Source organism: Phalacrocorax aristotelis, chromosome 19, assembly GCF_949628215.1.
Source record: "Phalacrocorax aristotelis chromosome 19, bGulAri2.1, whole genome shotgun sequence".
NCBI lineage: Eukaryota > Metazoa > Chordata > Aves > Suliformes > Phalacrocoracidae > Phalacrocorax > Phalacrocorax aristotelis.
This window is the reverse complement of record NC_134294.1, coordinates 7,855,788-7,878,680: the sequence shown is the minus strand read 5'-3', so window position 1 is coordinate 7,878,680 and position 22,893 is coordinate 7,855,788. Positions and strand designations below refer to the sequence as shown.

Below are 22,893 nucleotides of genomic sequence, written 5' to 3'. Positions count from 1 at the left end.
GACACCTGCCCTCATTAGCTCCTCATCAGGAAAAAGGAGGCTTTCAGTCAGACAGTGCCTGCAGGACAAAACTTTCCCAATTAATGATTATAGTTAAATTCCTAGCTTTGCCTGAAGCAATTCCTTAGCTGAATCTGCAGCCTACCAATAGCTATGCCCCCAGCCTACCCAGGGCAAGCAAACACCTACAAGTCTGAACTATGTTTTGTTCAGTACCAAACTCTGACTGAGTATCAATACTTACCAAGAAGAAAACCCGCCACGAATAGTAAGTTATAACACAGTTCCAGTTAACTTTTCTGTAAAACTTTTCAGAACTGCAACAATTCGAGAAGCATTGCTATATATTCTGCTGGCCAACTTCCCTTGGCTTTATTTACCACGCCTTCAGGCAAACTCCAAAAATGTCAGGCTCACAATAAGTTAACCTGGGCTGAAATTTCAGTGCATGTTTAGCTCTATTAACAAAGGCAGAGGGACTGCTTTGGAGAAGCTACTGGAAAATTTTTACAGAGATAAATTCATTTATCTTAAAAAAAAAAAAGAATTGATAGGCTGACACACACATTTTGACCCTCAGGAGGAGGACAGTACTGCCAAGGCATATGAAACTTCCCATTGTATAATGCTCTGACTTCCTGAGCAATGTACAGCTAGGGAAAATAACCTATTTCTCTTGAACAGTCTGATTTCTCCACAATTGGGCTACTGTCTCTCTGTATTGCTTTGCTTCCTGACTTGCTTCCTATCCCTGGAGCAACCAAGGGTAATCTGGACACCACTGGAGTACAAATGGAGTACAAACCACTGGAGACAGGTGGTTAAACTGTCGGCTATTCACTAAAAATAGTCACTGTCAAAACATGTTGATCCTCTTGTCTTCTATGAATGGGATAAAGACAGCCCCACAACTATGTACAGAATGCCCCACCTCAGTCAGTTTTGCCTTGTTATTTCTGTCTGAGGGCTTTCTCCCCACAGAAAACAACTCAGAACTCTGCCTGGCATATGTAGAAACAGGTTTGATTTTCACTGACTGCCTTTACAAGGATGTCTGGGAACTCTCCAGTTCTAGCCCCAAGACTCAAAAGTTGGCAGGCTGTATACATACTCATTCTTGATAAAGGCATATTTGTTGATAGTTTCAATCACATCTTTGAAGAGAATTTTGGAAGTCAAAGTGTATCCATGGTGGACAATTGGTTCACCGTCCGGCCCATCCCAGCAGTCAACTGTAGAACAGAAACAATGACACCCATCAGAGAAGTAACATCTGGGGCCACCATCTGGGGAAGACTACGAGACCCTGCAACTCCCTTCAGCAACCCAGCCAGACGTGTACCCAACAAAGCAGGGTATAGGTTTATTCCCACCCTTCATCCATCATCTCCCTCCTCACTGTGCTGAGCATCCTTCCTCTGAAGGCACTTCCTGGCCTTGACATTCTACTGTGTACGGATGAATGTTCCCATTGTTTGAGAAAGCCCCAAGCAAAAAAGATCTCCTTTAACAAGTGCTGAGGAGCATTATGACAGGAAAAGAGACTGACATAACATAGCATTACTTTCATTATACTAGTGTTAAGCCTGAAAAGGAAAGCAGAGAATCTCGGCCAAGCTTCTCACACCACAAGCAAAACCAAGACTTAGGCATCTCTAGCTCTCCTTGGATTTTGCCTAACCTCATACTTGTTTACAATCATACTTCCATGAAATATTTTACTCCTCTGAAGCACCCATTGGCATGTCCACAATCTCACCTGAGCAAACCATAATATTGGCCTTCTGAAAAATTGTGAAAACACTTTGATGGTCAGGATATTTAAGATTATTATGAAACAGGTACTGCCTCAGAAAGGCACTACAGAAGGGATTGCACATAAAGGCTTCCTGGTCACTGCAGAGACTGTCAACATTTCACATACCAGAACCCTACTTCCCTTATCAGAAATATCGGCTTTCCTTTTACATGTAGCAGGAACTCTGCCCTATTTGCCCGATCGGCTGCCATACACATGCTAGAAAGTACATACACCAATACGTTCTACTGAATGTTAATATCCTCTCTACAGAACTTTATTTACAATATTTTTCCTCAGTACCAACAACACTAGTCTTCAAAAGTCTGTCTTATTTCCTTGCTCAATAAATTTATCCATTATATGGCAACATTTTTTTGTTCTTTATGAAGGGAAGACACCCTTTTATGAGGCTTTTTCCTCTACCCAATTACCATTTCTTCTGCAGAAGTAATGAGTCTTCCTTTAAAGAGGAGAAACAAAACTACAGAGCCTACTGATGATTATTTTTGATCTTTACCTTCTACGCAACGACAGCCAGATTGTAGCACCCATGCATACATGTCCACCCTGGACTGGGACATCAGTTGATCTCCCATGAGGTAGGTATTATGTGAAGAGGTAATGAAATAGTGACTCAAAGGATAACTCATGTCCTGATTCACTTGATAGTGTTCTGGGTTGAATATGTCCCCTGATGGACTCCGCATGTAATTGGTGAAACCTGTAAACAAACAATACTATAAATAATACAGTTTTGTCCTTTTTCTTGCCGTAGCCTTCCTAAAACCAGCCTAAAAATGCATCCCTACATTCACCAACACATTCATGAACATGTAAGATAAAGAAATAAAACCGCTACAACCCAACTGCCACAATGACCAATTGCAATTATTGCTTTCAAGAAATTTCTAGTTGCTTTGTGTATTTCCCTGCTCTGCCTTCCCTGAAAAAATATGTCTATTTAACCCAAACTGACATTTTAGGCTTATAATTTTTGTCAAAAGACTCTGCTGGGACATTAAGTCACGTAGCATATAAATGCCTCCAGAGCTCTGCAGTCATATCCTGGCATTGCTTCTCAGTGAAATGAGTTGAAAGATATGTGCTGTGTACAGCCTAGAGATAGTTTCCAGTGACCCAGCACAGTTTGAAGCAAGGGAGATACTTCTCCCCTCCTCTATTTCTCCCAAAAAGACCAGAACGTCACCACACATTGGCTTGTACAAGCAACAGTCTCTAATTTTGATATGACACCGCGTGCATGTGGATGGGAGAGAGCTGCAGTATCACATTACTGTCACTTTATGAGACTGAAGTTCACTGTAACACTCCAGACTTGACACCAAAACACTGATTATCTGTAGCACTTTCAGTGATACTACCAGAAGAATTTATTTTCCGAAGTAGTGGGATGCTTGCAAGTCATGCAGACTACATCACCTGGACAATTTCTGTGCTGCAATCACCGCTCTTGTTCAGAAGCAAAGTTTTAGCAAGTTACAGTTTTTATCTTTGCATCTATGTATGTATCTTTGTATGAAATCCCTGCTCTCAGGTCACCTGTGCACATATACACAGACACTTTCACACGACAGACTTAACATTAAAAACTGTAACTTCCATTTCAAGTCTCCCCAAAATTCTTTTCATTCACCACCAATGAAAGACTGAGATTTCCATTCACATCCTGGCTTAACAGCTGCTGACAGCCATGACACCTTTATGCAAAAGGTCTCTGCTTCAAGACTTCTAATTCTCCTGACATTTCACTCATTATTCCATAAATAAAACAGTGCCCATGTAAAAATCCTGCCAAACTTCTAAAGGTCTTAACGCACTCTCTCTGACTGCACAGACTGGTGTTCTGCTACAGAAGGCAAAATAACTCCAGTCCTCCAAATCAGCCTCAGAATACTGGTCTACAGAATACAGAGAAATGGAGCTTGAATCAAATTGAAGATAAAATGTCACCTTTATGATGGTTCTTATAGACTTTACATTTTGTGTCGATGAAGGTTTTATTAAATGAAAAAAGCTGAGAGATACAAATAGCAGCCAAAACTTTTTGAACAATACACTAAGAAATGGTGCCAAGGAGCCTCGGTCTGGCCTAATATTTGAGTCTCTCAAGGCACATATCATGATCAACTAGCAAACCAGTAATACAGCTAGAGTGAAACCAAAAGACTAACCAAATCAGAGCAGATAGCATGAACAACTGGTAGGGCACAGTGTATGTCAGCAAACATACAGCTAATGACTTGGCAAATTAATATTTTCTTCTTACTACAAACCAGTCGGCTGCTACAAGATTAATTCCACACACCACTGTTAGGGAGGCCTCTGAAAAACCACTATTGTTTGCTTTAAGCACTTGTTAAAATAAAATATCAAGACTGTTATAATGAGTTCACAGTAACTGGATCTATCAGCCCTAGGAGGAAGAAATATGAATGAATCAAGATACTGTCAGCAGTGTGACCCACAGATGTCCAGGATTTACACACTCAGAAGTGTACTGACACAGTGCTGTATTTTGATCAACAGAGGAAGGTAAGCGGTTTTTTGCCAGATTATGTTGAATGAGCTAGTTGTCACGGGCCAGGCCAGGATTCTCCATGATACAAGCCATCACAGCTGAGGACGCAAGGCAATACAGACAGAGGAATGAATATGAATGGGCAAAGAACACTGTACTATTACTTTACTACTACTGAAGTGGGTCTAAGCGTGGGCAGGATGCTCTTGGCTGGGCTGTAAAAATTTGAGGAATAAACATACAGCTTCAGTTTCCATAGCTGTTGTATTTCAGTCTTCCTAGGCAGCACCTGATTTGTTTTCTGGAAGACAAGTGGGATTTAAAGTATCAACTACACACAAAGACAAGAAAAGAATAACTTCTCTGTGCGTGCGTGCATGCGCACACATGTGCATGCGTGTATTTGCATGCAGATACATATCTATGGTTTTTAAGCAGTTCTTTTTCCTTTGTCAGTCCCCAATCCAGCAGCGTGCCCCTCGTCAGCTCCTCAGTCACCTCTGTTCGGATGCTATCATCAATGCATTCCAGAAATCTCCTGAGTAGTTGAGCTCTAGATTAGATATGTTCTGTTCTGTTGCACTTCCAGCAAGATACTGCAGTGGTTAAAGCCTCCCATAAGGAGTAAAGCCTGCTAATGTGAAGCTTTCCGGGTTGTCTCAATACGACCTCATCTTCTGCTTCCTCCTGATCAGGAGTTCTGTAGCAGACACCCAGCAGAATGTCACCTGTGTTGGACTGCTCTCTAATCCTAACCCATAAATTATCAACTGTTTTGTTATCATCCATTCTTAGGCAAAGCCATTTAATAGATCAAGCTAGCTTTTAAAAAATTTTTTCCCATATGAAAAACTACAATTGTTTGAAAAGCCTAGTCTGACTTTTCTAGGCATGAGGAAGGCAAGATAATGAACCTGGTTATTCATTATTCATGTGACTGCCTCTGACTGTAAAGCACCAGAAAATAAAACCACGAATATGTCACCTGCTACACTCACTTGGCATTAGTATAAGCTTTACCATAAACTGAAAATTTAGTCTGAAAGTAGAAAAGACCTGAACCTATCCTAAGCAACCATCAATTCTTGAAAAAAACCCCACCTTACGCAATATACCAGAAACTCCCCATTTTAGGTTGGATATTAGGAAAAACTTCTTCACCAAAAGGGTTGCCAGGCATTGGCACAGGCTGCCCAGGGAGGTGGTTGAGTCTCCATCCCTGGAGGTATTTAAAAGAAGGGTAGACGTGGTGCTTGAGGATACGGTTTAGTATCCTTGGCAGTGATAGGTTAGCAGTTGGATTCGATGATCTTAAGGGTCTTTTCAAACTTTAACGATTCTACGATTCTGTGCAGTAAACAAAACTGAACTTATATTTTGCCACTTTTCACTGTGACAACACACCCACACAAATGGCCAAGACTGATTTTTCAAAAGGTCCTAGAGCTTCTGCACAGAATCTAATTCCTGAGGAACATGCTCTGTCCTTGGAGTCAACAAGATCTGGCAGAACATTTACTATTTAGGGGAAAGGATTTAGAATCAGTCCTCAAAATAACAGCTACCACCATGACGCTACAACATCGTTATATTCAGAGAGAAGGCTTTAGCACAGAAGGTCATCAAAGCATGATACTAGACAAATTTCATTTATCATCCCACTTCACATGTTTACTCTGGATCACGTCACTCCTCTTATTAAAACTTAAAGGATTTCCAGAAATACCTGCAGGAATGATACAGCTCAATTCTACTGTATTTTCCAAAAGCACAAATAAGGACACATCAGCTCCAGTTGACCTTCAATGACTGCTGTTTCATCACACGTACCTTTAAAACTCTTCCAAAGAGTACCAATTTCCCTTTAAGTTCCTCGTCAAATAATAGATATTTAAAAAACCTACTAAAAAGCATACTCTATAAAACAGTACAAAATTCTATGACTATATATCATGCAAATAAATGCAATATTCTAATAAGCATTTAAATAGTTGTCCCTCTCCTAGAAAAGCTACACCAGCCAGCTTACCATCAATCCCCAGAGCCCCCTCCTTCTTGTTCTCCAGGCATGGTTCAAACTTGCTGATGATTTCCAGGCAGTGTTCTTTAGTCACATTCGTCATCTGTAAAAGTAGCAAAAATTAAGTGCTAACTAGTAATCACAGTTTCTCCCAGCTCTTCTCTGTGTACAGTTTAACAACTGGCCAAATCATAGAATCATAAAACGGTTTGGCTTGGAAGGGACCTTAAAGATCATTCGTTCCAACTCCCCTGCCATGGGCAGGGACACCTTCACCAGAGCAGGTCGCTCAAAGCCCCGTCCAACCTGGCCTTGAGCACTGCCAGGGATGGAGCATCCACAGCTGCTCTGGGCAGCCTGTGCCAGTGCCACTCATCCAGAGCGGTACCAAGGATTTCCAGTTACCCAGTGAGATTCTCACTCTTGTCAATCAGTGTCAGGTCAGATGAGAACTAGACTGCTTTGTGAAAAGTTTCTGTCCTATTGGCAGCTGTCTGATCACAGTCAATGAAGTCAGAGTTCTGCTTTGTAGGTCATGTCTGTTTAGAGTGTCATTAGGCACAGAAAGCATCTGAAGAGAACGAGCTTTGTCAGAAACCAACGGGATTTCTTATTTTGTAGGATTAAAGGATTAGTTTGCATTATCAAAAGGTTTTTACTTTAAAATAAAACAAGAAAATGGCACATCTTCATGCAGAAGACAGAAAAATCAGTTACTAGCAGGGTAACAAAGAAAAAGAACATGATGCTCTTAGAAAGCTCCTTAAGGAAATCTGCTAACTTCAAGGTTGTTTTGCATTTTCAACTGAAAAAGAAGAGTACAAAGGGAAATATATGTTTGTAAATGTTAGTGTTTATCTAAAAAGGGCCATTTACGATAAGCTGTAGCTTTTTTACCTTGCAATGTTTTAATAATTCAATTTTATCACTATTATTTAATATTCCTGCTATTTACTGTTGATTTATCCTCTAATTATTACCCTGGTATCATTTAATATTCCTGTCCTGAGCAGTCCAGCAAATCCTTTCCATCAGATGCTGTACCTGACGTGAAAATACAGCCCCTGTCACCAGAGGGGACTGCCAATAAAGCAACTGAGTTGACGACTGTTTTGGCAACGTGGAATCTTTGCTTAGGGGGAAATCAAACCACCAGCATATCTGCTGCCAGATCAATGCCTTTTCTGGGGGTAGTTTAAAACCTAATAAATAAATGTAAAAGAGGAGGAAGGAAAAAACCCTAACCCTTTATTTGCCCATAAATTTTAGGTTTGCTGAGTTCAAAAGAAAAAGCTCTGGAACAACAGCAGGTTTTTCTGGTACAGTTTCAAACGCACAGAATGAACACTTGTTTTCCCTGTCCGTATCTCATGAGAAAGGGCAGCACTAGGCAAGGGAGAGAAGCCCCACAGGCATGAGTTGTCCATATCAGCCATTAGCTGAGCTGATTTGTGTCCTGTGGTAAGGGTTCATCTTCCTCTCACCATCTAGAGCATTGATTGACCAATGAAATGGAAACATACCCCACTTATCTGAAAGGATAACTGCCTGAGAGGGGGCTTTTTTATTCATTCGATAGACAATTTTGAAACTGATGGAGATTTATGACCAAAAGGCATGCAGCTTCTAAAGACATCACAAGAGGAAAAAGACAAAGACGATCCAGTGCATTTGTTCCTGCACTGACTGCATCTTGTTGTCCAATTATTTTTCCTCACTTCAGAATCTTCCACAAGTCTCTAGATGAAAGATCATAGGATCATTCAGGGACCTCAGGAAGTCATCCAGCCCAAAATCCTGGTCAACTACAAGGTCACATCAGTTAGCTTAGGGGGTTACCTAGTCTAGTCCTCAAAGCCTCGAAGGATGGAGGCTGCACAGCCTCTCTAGGCAAACTGTTCCAACGGATGAATGTCCTCCTGAAAGCGATATCACATGCCTTGCCGTTTCCTGGTCTGCCAAATTACCGTGTACCAGAAAGACCCAAACTTATTCTGACCACGGGGTATTTGGGATAGAAGTAAAATATTAGGCATCCAGGTAGTTCAAAAAACATATAGTCATGGCAGTTCAGGACATGATTTAGGAGGTATGGTGGTGTTGCACTGGCGGTTGTACTTGACGATCTTAGAGGTCTTTTCCAACCTTAATTATTCCATGATGCTATGATTCCTAATGCCATAAAGGTTCAAGCCAATGACAGAGGAAGCAGATCACTGGGCATGTAGGTGGTGCCCCATACACATAGAGACAAGAAACTTTTATCTTTTACCATTAGAAGATAAGACTATATCAACACTGGTTTCTTTTCTTAATGAAAACATATATGAACTCTCAAAAAATGGACTTCTGTAACTTCAATGTGCACAAATGACTGAGGGACAAAATTTGGAATGTGACTGAGGTAGGCTAGCCCCCTTGTTTAATGCAGTAACACAAGCGGGTAGCGTTTACTGCTATACAGCACACAGTTTGCTGATATTTTGCTGAATGTGTATAAACAACTATAAGCACAATGTATAGGTTTACTTCAGTACCTGAATAGCAAAGATCAAAAAGCTACAAATTAACATCTTTTAAGAGCTGTAAATGTTTAAAAGCAAAATGTTTAAAACCCACAGCAGCAGTGGAGTTAAAGCACTAAGAGGCAACTAATATGTACTACTATATATTCCTCAAAAAACTTTCCCAGAGACAAATAATCCTCTCAACACTTCTTCAAAACATAATCTTCCACTTTACAAACTGAGCTAGTGTGACAAAGTAATTCAGTGCCTCATCATGGAATATGCATGAAGTCAAAAGCAAAGCCAGAAAGAGCATCTTTGTACCAGGCTACTGATGCAAAGATCTTCCCTGTGCAGGTGCCAGAGCAGCGGCACAGGCTGCCCAGAGAGGCTGTGGGGTCCCTTCCCTGGAGACATTCACCCCCCGCCTGGACGTGGCCCTGTGCCCCTGCTCTGGGTGTGCCTGCTCCAGCAGGGGGTGGGACGGGGTGAGCTCCAGAGGGCCCTTCCAACCCCCATCAGTCTGTGATTCTGTGAATACTTGGGAAAGTCAGATATTGATGGAATTGTCCTAAGAGAATGCATAAAAAAGAAGGAAACTGTAGAGACTCTGTCTGGGGGCACACAAAGAGAGCCTACAGAAAAAAAGAGGGTGCGAGAGCAAGAAGATTCAAGAAATAGTCATGCCAGCCTACAAGATGAAAATCAAGAGGCATCTAACTCTCTGTCTTTCACATGCATGACAACAAAGGTCCCACCCCTCTTAAAAGGCAGTGCACCCCCAGTGGCAAACAGAAAGGCACGCAGACGGGAAGACTCTTCCTGGCTTGGGCCTACCTTCTGTTCAACCTCCAGAAAGCGTCTCAGGTCATCTGTATCTAGGTAGTCCTTGTGGTTGCTGTAGGTGAGCATTAGCAGGTACAAATCACGTCGTGTTGACATCATCTTATAGAAGGCGCAGAACTCATCAAAGCCCAGCGTGCCCTGGTTGTCATCTGTATCAGCCTCCTGCATTACACAGCAATAAGGCAATGAGAAACCCAGTTGCCCAGCCATCGCATGAACAAACTTTAAATAAACAAACTCCTGCATGAGAAAAAAAGCAACACTGAAATCAAATGCAGGTTGACGCTGCCTGACGTGGCTACTCACTGTATGGCCTGCTAGAACAGACTGGTTTTATCAGGCTGATGCTTGTCATATGAATGCTTTGCACAGCTTTCCCCTTTGAAGCTCTTAAATGTATGCATTAGTGCATAAGCCAAGAAAGAACTTTCAAGGTCTTTATTGTTGCACAGGGAACCCTGCTTGAAGGACTTCTATCTATGGCAATGAAGTAAGACAGCATACCCCACAACAGAGAACAGAACATGCATATGCCTGGCAGAATTACCCATTTGTATTTTCTTGAGAAGATCATTAGAACCCAAGTCATCTTGAAATTAATTTTATAGTCAGGATTTGGGAGGATGTCTGTTAATCCATGTCCATAAACTAGTAAGATCTGCAAGAATACTAATTCTGCAAGTAAATCAGCATCAGTAAATGACACTATATTCTCTGGTATATCTATCCCCCAAACATGTATGTTTCATGGTTCTTTTTGGGGTCAGGTACCCCAGCTGGCTGATCCAAAGCACCCTCAGTTGTATCAGCATTACTGCTTACCATCTGCACACAGTGGGGATAGAATTTCTTCAAAGAACGCTTGTGAGAGTCTGATCACAATGGGATCCGCCCAATGATACAACTATTCAGAGGAGAGATTATGGAACTACTGTGTTTCCTAAAAGCCTGTTCCTAGAAGCATGAAAAAATGAATGAGAAATTCTGCCAGGGGAAAGTATGAAAAAGGAAAGCTGCAATGGTTCCCAAACAGGATAGAAAGCACTTGCATAATTTATGGAAGAAAAAAAAAAAAAGCTTCTGCAGCACTCCCTGCTGTGTCCTCAATAACGAAGTAGTCAGCATCTCAGTGTAGTGCTTTGCTCACCTTCGCTGTAGACATGTTTAAGCATATTTCAGGTCACAATGTTTAAAAATAAATAAATGAGGCAAACCAAAGCTTCATGTTTTTCACTGAATTTCCTTCACATACTGCCATCCACGTGTACTTGTACCAGTTGAGGAAAATGCTGATAAGCGCTCACAACCATGGACAGCAGCAATGAGCAGCCTTCACAAGGCACTTCTGCCCGGGAGGCTGCCATCAATTCACAGTTATTTGCCCACGAACGACGTACTGCCGTATCCCTGCAGGTTATTTTAACGCACCCACAAAGGTTTTTTAAAAACTTACACAAACAGCCTCCTCTTCCCTTGTTCACAAAGGACACCCAGCACTTACTCCCTACTCTTTAGTCTTGATAGACCTCCCTGTTTTTCTCTTGCAGTCTCACACTTCAGAAGTTTCAGAGCCTCTATCAGCCACAACACTGAAGCTGACAGCGTTATGGAGGAAGTGACTGCAAGAATGGGAAGTCATGAAGTCATAGAAGAAGCTCCTTTAGAAATGAGCCCTAGGTGAAAATATGAATGCATTTGTGAGCAAGATGTAGCTAAGAAAAAAAGGCTTTTCCAATTGTAACTATGGCAAGATTTTTTTAAACTCACTACTTTTTTAACTAGAAAAATTAATATTCAAGGTAACTTTCTTCAACAACTACATATAATCTACCCTATTATATCTTAAAATACTTGGTGTAGCTATTTCATTAACCGAGATATTTGATTTTTAATTTCAAGGCTGCTTAATATTCTGATTCTAAGCTACCAAATAGCAATTGTGTTTTCAGTTGAGACCAGCTCAGTTTCAATTATGCATTGCCTGTGGAAAAAGCAAACCTATTCTTCTTTGTTAACAGCATTTCTAAAGCACCCGGTATGGGTAGTAATTGTCACTGATTACAAACAGTAGAACCAGAACACAGCATACAATCAGCACAATTTTTTTCCTGGGAAAGTTTTATGCAATCTTTTCTATTTGGCTTGCATGAAACCTAATGGTTCGTCCTGGAACGATAGTCACTTCAACCTACTAATTTTAATGAGCTTTTCAATTCATTTCTTCGCTGAGCTACCTCTGTAAGCCTAGTATTTGCTGGTATTTGGTGGTTTTCTCTGGCTGTATATGCGTGATTCTTAAAGGCTTTTAAGCCTGGAATGTGTCCCAGAACTGAATTATTGAAAATCCAGCGATCACTAGGCTAGCATGACTTTGTAGTGGTGCTCAAACAGCTGCCATTCTAACCGTGAGATTTTCAGGCACCTAAATGTACATTATGTTCCCTGAGGTACATACATTCTCTGTCTAGACATTGCATCAGAAAAATTAAAGTAGCTGAAAAGTCCTCACCTCTCTGAAGGTACAGACTGCACCCTAGAGGTAACAATTTTGTGTATGGAAACAGCCAGGACCTACACAGAAGTGTATACCCTTGCAGAGACAGGATTTGTCCCAATAGCCAGTACTTTTGCAATTTAAAGAACTTTCAGCTGGAAGAAGATATCTGTTTTGCACAAACTGCTGTTTAATGCAATAGCCTCATGTAAAATTGTTTAGGGTCATAACCATAAAGGTCTTAATCCATCAATGTAATAATTTATCACCTGCAGAAGGAAAAGACACAAACTAACCTTTTTTTCCTCCCCCAAACAAAACCAAAGGCAAGTTCCTGGTGACTAGCATTTAGCTCCTTTTAAAATTTTCTTTTTCTATTTGGAATTGTCTGTGGTGTTATAATGCAACAGTGTGCAACAGCATGGACAGATCTACTTTCAAAATTCAACAGAAACAGAAAACAGTAACCGAAATGAGGGCTGGCATAGTAAGAGCAGCCCGAGAATAATGAGCACCCAGCTTCCTGGGGCACCTGTGTGCTATAAACCTTTTAATTCTCTTTTATTCAGTAACATACAAAAAAAAATACTCCAGTATTTTAACTGTACTTCTAAACTTCTGTTCACATTTCCCCTCTAGCTGCAAACTCATTTTTTGTAGGATTTTCTGCTCCTAAAGAACAACTCACCCAAATGATGGGTAAAATATCAGCCTCATGCATGCACTAGGACAACCTGTACCAGCTGATTACTGGAGACCTTCCAATAGCCTTTCCTTCCCTCCCAATAACCTTGGGTTGCTGTGATTTGAAGAGTTATCCTGTTTTCCATGCTCCATTTGAGCATATTTTACCACTGTGGACACACAAAGGAATTTACATTGCACATAAGATGCAACCAGGCAGGCTTCAGCATCAGCTGTCAGCAGGATGAAAGAAAGAGCAGAAAGATGTAAGTTAAAAATACCTTCAACCCAGAGGCATTAGAATAAATATGTACAGCCATGGAAGAGAAAGAAGGTTTTCAAGGCCCATTTTTCCTCAGTTAAACTAGTCAGAAGATTTCCAAGTTACACTCCGAGCTTCCCCCAAATTATTCCCTAACACTCTTTTCTTCTGCTATTAAGAGGCCATAACCAAGAGGCCATAAAGTGGGTCTATGAAGAACGTCCTTGGCAGAACACAGTGGCTACTTTGGCTTCTAACCAAGGAAAGAGATAATTCTGCCTCCCTTTCTTTTCTCAGGAGTAAGTTACAATATAAGAACGACAGCTTTGTGTCCAAACTGAATACAAAAACATCCATCCAACTGTACACAGCCAATTGTTGTTCAGTTTCATGTTAAAATACTTGACTTCTCAGAACTCATGCTGACTGCCACTGAGGAAGGAAACCATGTTTCCATGAGGTCAGCACATAGGACTCACTGAGCTATGCAATATTATGGCAGTTTATTAAGGAACAAGAGCCAACATACTAACATTTATTTGCACAGTATTTATGAATTGCATCATAAAGCCTCAGTTGACTGTTCCTTTTTAGTTTTTACTATTCTTTAGCAATGGAACAATTCTATAATTAGTGGCTGTCGCCAGCAAAAGTGCTTTTCATTCAAGGTTCTTAACACCATCTAAACCTTGAATCTTAGGGTTTACACTTCTAACCATCAATTTCACACACAGGTAGGTAATTGTCTAGGGAACACTAAATTCAGAAGAATGACACAGAGCCCTCCTAAATGATAAACACAGCCTCACTTTTACATCTTAGTAGAGATCATGTCAAAATAAAAGCAATCATTGACTAGTATGAATCAGTAAAATGATTCCAAAGAGGCTGATATAATTTCAGATTTCTATTTCATAGGAGTGAAGGTTTCTAAAGTTCTTGTCCTAGTGCATTAAGAGTAAGATTAAAAATTAAACAGGAATTTTTCTTCTTTTTCTTCAGCAATACCAAAAGGACTATTTGTTTCAAAGTGGTCTTCTAGCCACACAGCAACAGGGACACATACGTGTCCAGGCAGTTTCATTCCATAAGTACTTTATCAAACCAGGAACAACAAGTATCAACAAGTACAGCAAAAAGCAATTTTTTTATTGTGTCCCTTTATGTTGTGTAACACCAGAAGGTACCTGGTGTAATGTCGTCTTCTATGAATTTTATCTATGACGTGTTTCTGGAGGTCTCTTCAATTTACCAAATGGACTGTGTAGTATGTTCTTAGTAGAGTGGAAACAAACCAGCTGCCAAAGTATTTACAATCTCTCCTATTAGGTTTCCTGTTAATTCTCTAGCAGCTCGATCCTTGTCCTTTTAGAAAAAAAAATATTTTCATTTCTTACCTTAAACATTTGCTTGACTTTTTGCCGGGGCAGGTTCACATTCAGCTTGTGCATTAGCTGGAGCACTTCACTAATACTCAGACTGCCATCACCATTTTTATCTGCCTCATCAAATGTCTGCTTCAACCACATTGAACAGGAGTTAAGGAAGAGCATGGAATATCAAGGAATATAACTGAAGATTATGTATATATGATTTATTTCATGTCAGGAAAGACTGTCTATGAGGCTGGGGACGAAATGAAGTTCAAGGTAAAATGTAACAAAACTCTACTCGTTATTTCAGTAACAGTTTCTAGACTTGCTCTGCTCAACATACAACACATGCTATTTACCCATGCTGCAGCACAGAAAAACTAACGTCTGAGCAAACTGCAATGCTGCATAACACCTGGTCGTGTATAACCAAATGAAACGGACAGCTTTACACAGGGAGTAACAGATGAAAGAATATACCTGTATGTTTTTCAGTCCACTCGTCATTCGTCTCCAAATCTTGCCCAGAACAATCCTCTTCACGGACTCCTCTCGGTCTCTGCAAGCAGGGAATGCAACGGGAACCGCTTTGAAGCTTTGAGCCTAGTTCTTACTTTTAGCAAAACAACTACTTAGAGGAATCCCTATGCTATTGATAGCTCTCCACCACCGGGAAATACTCTCAGGTAGCATAAGAAGGATATTGGTCTCTGGTTCTTTGGCGTTTTGAGAGGCTGTCTTCATCACTGATCCCTGCCATCAGATATTTTAACCCTGTGATCCAGGTGCGTGCTTCCTCTCCACTGGAAGATACCAGGTCAAGAGATTCCATATGGTCTCCATAGTAGATGCTGAAGCAGCAGTTGGGATCAAAACTGCCATCGGCATAGCGCTGAAAGATCTCCGATTGCTTCCCCTCGCAAACCTCCTGAAGAGAGTCGATAGAAACTAGAATGACAAAAGCACATAGTTCATTAATGACTGTGTGCATGCCCTGGACCAGACAGGATGCATTTATCCTGTAGAGAAGTCCTGTAGAGCAAGGTCCCAAACCTCACATGGCAAGGTCCCCAATTCACACAGGTTTCATCTGCAACTCATTTACAACATACTACACTACTGCAACCTGCTTAGCTAACAACAGTGACCTAATCTTCATAAACTATTAATCAAAAAAATCATTTACTGCCCTTTAAATTCAACATTCTTCTTGATCACCTGTGAATGAACCAAATCCTTCATGCTTGTTCATTTGCAAGAGGGCAAGACCCTAGGAGGAATCAGAAGAAAGGTCCTGGGGCTGACACTCACTTTTGGCTTTCTCATTCTTTCGAGAGGGTCTCCAGCGAATACAGGACTTGTGCTCATCCAGGTAATAGAAGCGGACCAACCCTTTGGAACTGCCACGGAGTTTGATCATTTGGGTACCGGCTTGCATGGATCTCATACATCTTTCCACTGAAGAGAGAAATCAAGTTATATCAGTAAGTCAGACTTTCCTCCTTTTAAATTTGCCTTTACAGGAAGAAAATATATTAAGCAGCTGCCCGATTAACAGTTCAGGTCAAAGGGTCAGATTTCCTGTACCATCTAATATAAAAGGTCAGGTTATCAGATCAAAAACTCAGAAAGATTCTTGGCAACTGTGGACTGATCTGTAAATGTGGAAGTTTTCATTCCCATATTAATAGGTATGAAACATACATATGTTGGCGTTGGCACAAGGTACATACGCTTCTTAAGACCACCCCAAACGCTTACCTTGAGCTCCTACAATATGTAAAACTTGTGCTGGACACAGTATGAAATTTCTCCTGGAAGCTCGGCTCCTTGGACAGCAAAAACTAGCACAGTTCCATCCGTGCCAGGAGAATTATTTTCATTAGGCCTCATGTTTTTCCCTCTTAAATATCCAGTAACTTTGTGGCATAACTTCAACAAGTTTTTTTCACATTGCTCTCTGTAAAGTCTGGAGTTCCTGTCAGCGGTGTCACCATTTAGAACTACCACGGCTTCTTATGAAGCTATTTAGTTTGCATTCTGTCTATCCAAAACCCAATTGAAAAAAAAAAGTAATTACCCAACTTGGTCACCACAAATATTCTAGCAACCCTAAAAATAATTCAGAGGCTTTTATTAACAATTGACTTACGAGTTAAACCATTTTCACTGCTTTAAAAATTAACAGCAAGAGGGTGACTCGAATCCAGTGTATGACTACAAAGATGAAGCCAGCTTCAAAGGCTACATCCTTACAGAGACCTCCAGTTAGGGTCAACAACAGAGTAATTTTATCCCACACCAGTCAGCCAAACAACAATCCTAACAAGTAGAAGGGGGCATTATTTTGATTTGCCTTCTCTAACATAAATAATATTTTGTTGTCCTTAAAAAGATTCCAGAATTTTCTTCCGGGGAAGAAGCTGAAAGAACAATACCAAGCAGATATTATTTGCACTGATAAATGTTTTGTGTAAGGCACTCAGATTCTACAAGGATAAGGATGAATAAAGAACTATCAGTATTTTTTTTCCTGTCCTATAACATATACTATGAGTAAATCCCCACACTGCATTCGGGTGGATCCAAAATATGAGTTAAATATAGTTCTTTATGACTGAGTTAGAAATAACATTGCATGCTCACAAAGTTGGATTTGTAGCCCATAACCTGGTGCTATGGAACACCTGTAATTTTCTTATAAGCATCTTGAGTTCAGAAGCTCAATTCTACAAATACTTACCCAGATCAGCTGCTCCCAAGCCTGTGAACAATCCTAACACGCAAACTCAGAAAAACTCCTCTCCCTATTGAAGCAGTTACAAGATTAGGACCCAAAATGCCCAGTGGGTCTATAGAATTATATTTTAGCATTCAGTCCCAATTCATACACATTCAGCCGCTGTTTGCCAATACCCGTAACTGATGAAACGCAAAACACATTAAAAACACACTAATAAGCAGAGTATAACAGAACTGCTAGCAGCACACTTAATTGGGGGGAGTTAGCAGAACTAATAATATTCGCCTTCTGATCACACTCTTAAGCAAACTACTATCAAGTATCAGTTTCTAGAATAAGCACAAGGAAATTCAAACAACCTTCCTAACTTCCTTGGTAACACCGAGGTATCAAAATATATCTGCAGAAAGGAAACCAGATTTGTAAAGAAAATGTTTCATCTTTCACAAGAGAAAGTCTGAGGCAAAGCTAAGCTGAATTTATCAGCAACCTTATTTTGAAGCTACTTTAGTATAAATACGACATTTTCAGAGGGACAGAACAACACTAAGCCTTCTGCAAACTACAAAAAATATCTTTGTAGCCCAAATGTTTACTTATCTCCAGAAGCAAGAATGCCCATTGTCATTACATCCAGAGCCATCACAAAGGCATTGCACGTCTGCTGTTTACATCACACTTTTACTTGTCACCCAGATGAAAGAAAATAGTACATTCTGGAAACAGTAACTCTAGAAAGTTGAGACAGAGTATTGGCTTTTCCTCCCATTGCTTCTATGGATTAAGTCACTGCTCCTACCGATCCGCTTCTAGGTGCTGTAGCAAGAACCTAACAGATTTTGCTTCTTCCAAATCACTTAAAACCACATTCTCCTAGGAGGAGGCCCTTCACCTATACTGTACTTGCTCTCTGGGCCCTTAAAACCTGTTCCCCTCCTGGGGATTTGGCAGCATCCCAGACAGCGCAGCCAGCGCCTTCAAAGAAACGAGTCAAGAGCAGCTCCCTTGGAGAGCTCAGCCCTGTCCCAGCAGGGCTCCTCCCCTTTCCCTGGGAACCGCTGCCCAGCTGAGGCTCTTGCATTTGAAGCCCCCAGGAGCAAGGCTGGGGCCATGCCTAAGCCTGCTCAAATACGAGACATTCTTTTGAAAGTCAGCTGTTGCAAGGAACTAAGCTTGACAACGTTAAATACAAGGCAGTTCTGAGGTCAGGCTCCTCTTTTAGCAATCTGCAGAGATTACAGATGAAACAGTGTCCAAACCAAAATACTCATTTCCATGTATTCCAAAAAATGCATCAAAACCCACACACAATTCTTTGGGGTGATTCAAGTCTACCTCTCAGGCAAAAGCAAAAACACCCAAGAGCAGCAAGGTAGAATTAAAAGAAATTGAAAAAATCATTGACGTTCGTGTGCTTTAGAGCTTATATTCAGACAAATTCCATTGATTTACTCAGGAAAAGAAAGTTCAACAAAATAGGTTAATTTGAAAGCAGATCGCTAATAATAAAAGAAAATTTAAATTTAAACCCACAATTCTGTAGAGTACATTGATTATGTTAATTAAATATTTACGAAGAAAAGGTGTTAAATTAAGAACAAGCTAATCCTTCATGTAATATTTTATTTCTTGAAGCTGATCCCTTGGCTTTGATCACAGATGCCCCTAGATGAGACCAATGTGGTCAGCAGGTATTAGCCATAAAAGCGAACACTGTGCTGCAGCTCAGAAGCATTACCGGAATGCCGGTGTACGGGAATCACTACAACTTCAGGTCCAAAGTAGATTCAAGCTCGGCTCAACCATTTCCCAGACACTGCAGTCTTTTCAACATCTGCTATCATTCCAATTCAGAAGAAAGATAAACAATTCTTAAATTTACTGCAAGATAATAATTATAGAAAGCTTGAACTTACTTTAATTTCACAAGATCTATAGTTTTTCTGAAAAAAAACTTTTTGGTCAAATAGCCAATAAAATTTCTAGCAGCACTAATCACACAGGCTTCAAACCACATTATGTTTCCAACTTCCTCTTTGGAAGTTACTGCAGTAAAATTTTTATCTGAAGAAATGAGAAGAGCAGAAATGAGAGAAGTATCAAAGCCTGCATTGTTACAAAGCAGAAAATAACAAAGAAGCACCAAAATAAAAGTACATTTTATGCAACACACTGTTTTTATGTGAAGTTCGAATATACCCCTTGGCTGCTAATATTTTAATAAGCATCCTCAGAGAGCTTTTTAAATGCAGCTGTTCACTTCTGCTGCAGGACTGCTCACCCAACGCTACGCGGAGCATACAGCACCTCAGCAGCCACTGCTGCCAGTTCCAGCTGACCTGGTCACGGGCTGTTCTTTGGCGACTCAACGCACAATTGCAATTAATGTTCTGGCCACAAACCCGAGTTCAGTTCTATTCAGCATACCTGGCAACTGAATGGCCAAACCACACCAACGCTTGCTCTAAGTATCTGTTGTTATCTTTTTGGGTTTGGTGACACAAGGAAAGGAAAGCACAAGAAACGTCTTCCTTCTTGTCAGGAAAAATACAACAGCTTTTCTGGATCCTACCAACAGGACGGGAAAGAAAACCTTTACAGTAATGCAGAGGCGTTAGCTAGGGCTTGCCAGACAAAGACCAGGAGACAGAGGGAGAAGGGAAACAGTGCACCCCCCATCTCTACGTATGTACGTGCACTGCAACACCTGCGCCTGCCTGCATGACTGCAAGTTTCGAGCACTGAAGAGACTGGCTGAAAAATTTGCGGGGGTAGTCATAGTGGTACTTATATAAAAGAAAAGATAAACTCTATTCTTCTGAAGTCTTTCACAGCATGTAAATGAGAACAGCACACTGAGGAGAAGACAAATATAACTGCTTCTCCTTACCATTGTTCAGATACCTTCTTTAAGGATTCATTTCTATACTTGAAATTAAAATCCCTCAGTATTGCAATGAATCTTTTTTTTTTGGAAGAAACAGCTCCTAACTACCTTCAATTAAGGCTGAAGTTTTCTTCTTGGTTAAATAATATTTTGAGCTTCAATAGTACCTTTTTGCAGAATTCAGTTGAGGTTCAGCTCTTTTGATCTAAGGAGTTACCTCAATTCGCATCTGGACAAAATCCAGTCATGGGGGCAAGATGGATCTCTGTACTGCAGCAAAAAGCAATGCCACAGTGGAGCAGGAAACAGGAACACAGAACTTAGGTCCGTTCTTGTGTTCTTGCAAAGTGGCCCTAGGCTGACGCAGCAAAAAGACTCCAAGTGATTTTTCATAGTTCACAGTAACATTTATAGTTACTCTAAAAAGTTTTAAAGTAACAATAAATAAAACTACACAAATCCTAAATCCCTACAATTTGTCCTATTACAAGGAAAAAAAAAGAGACCAATTTCGTGCTTACTGTTAGAAAGATATTCTAATCTCTGTTAATTAATTATTTATGGTTAAGTAGCATTATTGTCTTTTAGGAGTTTCTGGGATTGAAGTAAATGTGTGAAGGAGTGGGAGTATTCTAGCATGTGAGGATGAAAAGAAGTTAGAGGGATTGAGTCACTGAGTATTTTTATACACAGACGAGCTTTGTCAAAAGATTCACACCCAAAGTTCAATATGGCTCCAGGTTATGTGGTACAGCCTTGGCCTTTGCCAGTCTCTTCCATCCGAAGGCCAGCGTCACACAGCTCTGCCGAGTTGCCCTGCTAACAGATTCTGACAAGATGCATCCTGATTGTATGCTTAAAACAACCGCTCTTCTAAGTACTCTAAGGAGAGGAAAATAGATTTCACAGGCTTATTTCTCTTCAGGGCCTCCAGAAGATGCAACGTGTTTGTGAGCCTAGAGAAACCCCTCCAGTACATCTGCACTATAAGGGCAAGATGTTCCCTTAAAATATTACCAAACCAAAACAGCTTTCCCACATGCAAACAGAGGGCTCCCACGCTTGTCATACATTTAGCAGTGCAAATCCATTGAAGAGAGAATAATTGCTATGTTTTTTAAATGTCTCACTGGAAATGGTTTTGCAGCTCTAACTGCTTCATCAATAGGTAAACCAACAAACTGACTGGCTCCAGCTACCCCTGCCAGGAATATCAGTTCCAGTTTAGACAGGAGTCATCAGATCTTTTTTAAAATCAATATATAAATATAATAATATAAAAATATACAGAGTAGGTTATATATACAATATATCCAGTAGAGCATGGTGGGAATTCTGTTCAGCTGAAAAGTCTTGTAATTAGAAGATGTTTTGAATATTCTGCATGAGCTGTACTATTGATTTCTGTGAGCTTGAGGAATCTCCGTGACAGTTCATCACACTGTCATAATAAAAGCTCCCAGAATGTCACTTCTGACTCTGAAAAAATTCACTCAAGTGATGGTCTTATCGTAGAAGCTTTAACATTAACTGTTGGCTACAGCAGCCTGCTTTTGTTCCTTATACAGGTACCTCCACTAACAGAATACATCAATAGCAATTCCTACTTGACACATTGCCTTATGAACCAAATGAATTGCAATTAAAAACAACTTCTGTTACACAGAGAATTCAGCATCCCGTGGTTCATAATGGAGCAGTCTTCATATTTTTTTCTTTGAACTTTACTTATTCATTTTATATTTAGATATTCTTTATTATTACATATGTGAAGTTCAGTCTTTTCCTTTCAGCATGAACTCATTGACAGAGATATTGGTTCAGTTTTCTCTTACATAAAAACCTGACTGTTCTTACTGGGTGAATTTTACTTCATACACACACATACACAGAGAAAACCCCCCAACCAATCAAAAAAAAAACCCCCACCAACCTAACTAACAAACAAAAAAAACCCTCCAAAAACCCGCCTCAGAACCAAAAAAGGTTTCATTCATGCAGTGAGTGGCATGATCAAGAGTTAACCTACGGTATTTTCTGTCTAGTGTCCACAGATCAGGTAGGACAGGCTGATTCACACCATTATGCCAGGATCCAATTAAAAAAACAGACCACATACAACTTCATTAATCTTCATGTGTTTCATGAAGAACCCTCACTAAATTTTAGGACTCTCTACTATTCCTTTCATTGGCAAAAAAAAAAATTGCTGCATACAAGACAGAATGCAAGACTGAACCCATCCTTAGAGCACACAACCCCTAACAGATGAGGTGTTAATGGGAGAAAAGATGCTCTTAAACCTGTGGAAATTAGGATGCTTAATTTGAGGTCAGTCTGTCAGCTCTCCAGCTCTCAGGTGAGACTCCATCTGCCATCTGGATGCAGAGAAATGCAGAAGCAGAGTAGGATGGCAATTCTGGACCTCTGCAAAAATTCCCGCTAGTATCTAAGCTGTCTATACCTCCAGTTTTCCTGTTAAAAAATATCTTTGACTAGTGAAGCTGACAGATGAGTAGACAAAAAAGTGCTTCCAAGGCAACAGGTCAAGGTCACTGCACATTTCCTTACTGGACATGAGTGGCTCGGGAAGACTCCTATTAAAATGCATTTACTAGAAGAGGAAACATCTCATCTATCTAGCCATTTCCAGCTAGGTTTGGTGGTTTTATTACCTATTTAAAAGAAAGGCTGCTATGAAGCAGAAATGGATCCTTCTCAGGTAGCTAGCGAAGCT

General features: G+C 40.4%; 1 protein-coding gene across 5 annotated transcripts in view; it reads right to left on the bottom strand.

The window, feature by feature from the left end:
- The window catches only part of PLCH2 (phospholipase C eta 2), a 124,223-nt gene that overhangs the window by 32,161 nt on the left and 69,169 nt on the right, over nt 1–22,893 (bottom strand). For all 5 annotated transcript variants that reach the window (XM_075113697.1, XM_075113694.1, XM_075113696.1 and 2 more), the window contains 7 exons: nt 15,838–15,984; nt 15,231–15,474; nt 14,551–14,680; nt 9,705–9,875; nt 6,370–6,463; nt 2,319–2,522; nt 1,112–1,232 (listed from right to left, as the gene is read on the bottom strand). In XM_075113697.1, the coding sequence (XP_074969798.1) occupies nt 1,112–1,232; nt 2,319–2,522; nt 6,370–6,463; nt 9,705–9,875; nt 14,551–14,680; nt 15,231–15,474; nt 15,838–15,973 (1,100 nt within the window). In that variant the 5' untranslated portion in view covers nt 15,974–15,984. The remainder of the gene's footprint in view (nt 1–1,111; nt 1,233–2,318; nt 2,523–6,369; nt 6,464–9,704; nt 9,876–14,550; nt 14,681–15,230; nt 15,475–15,837; nt 15,985–22,893) is intronic.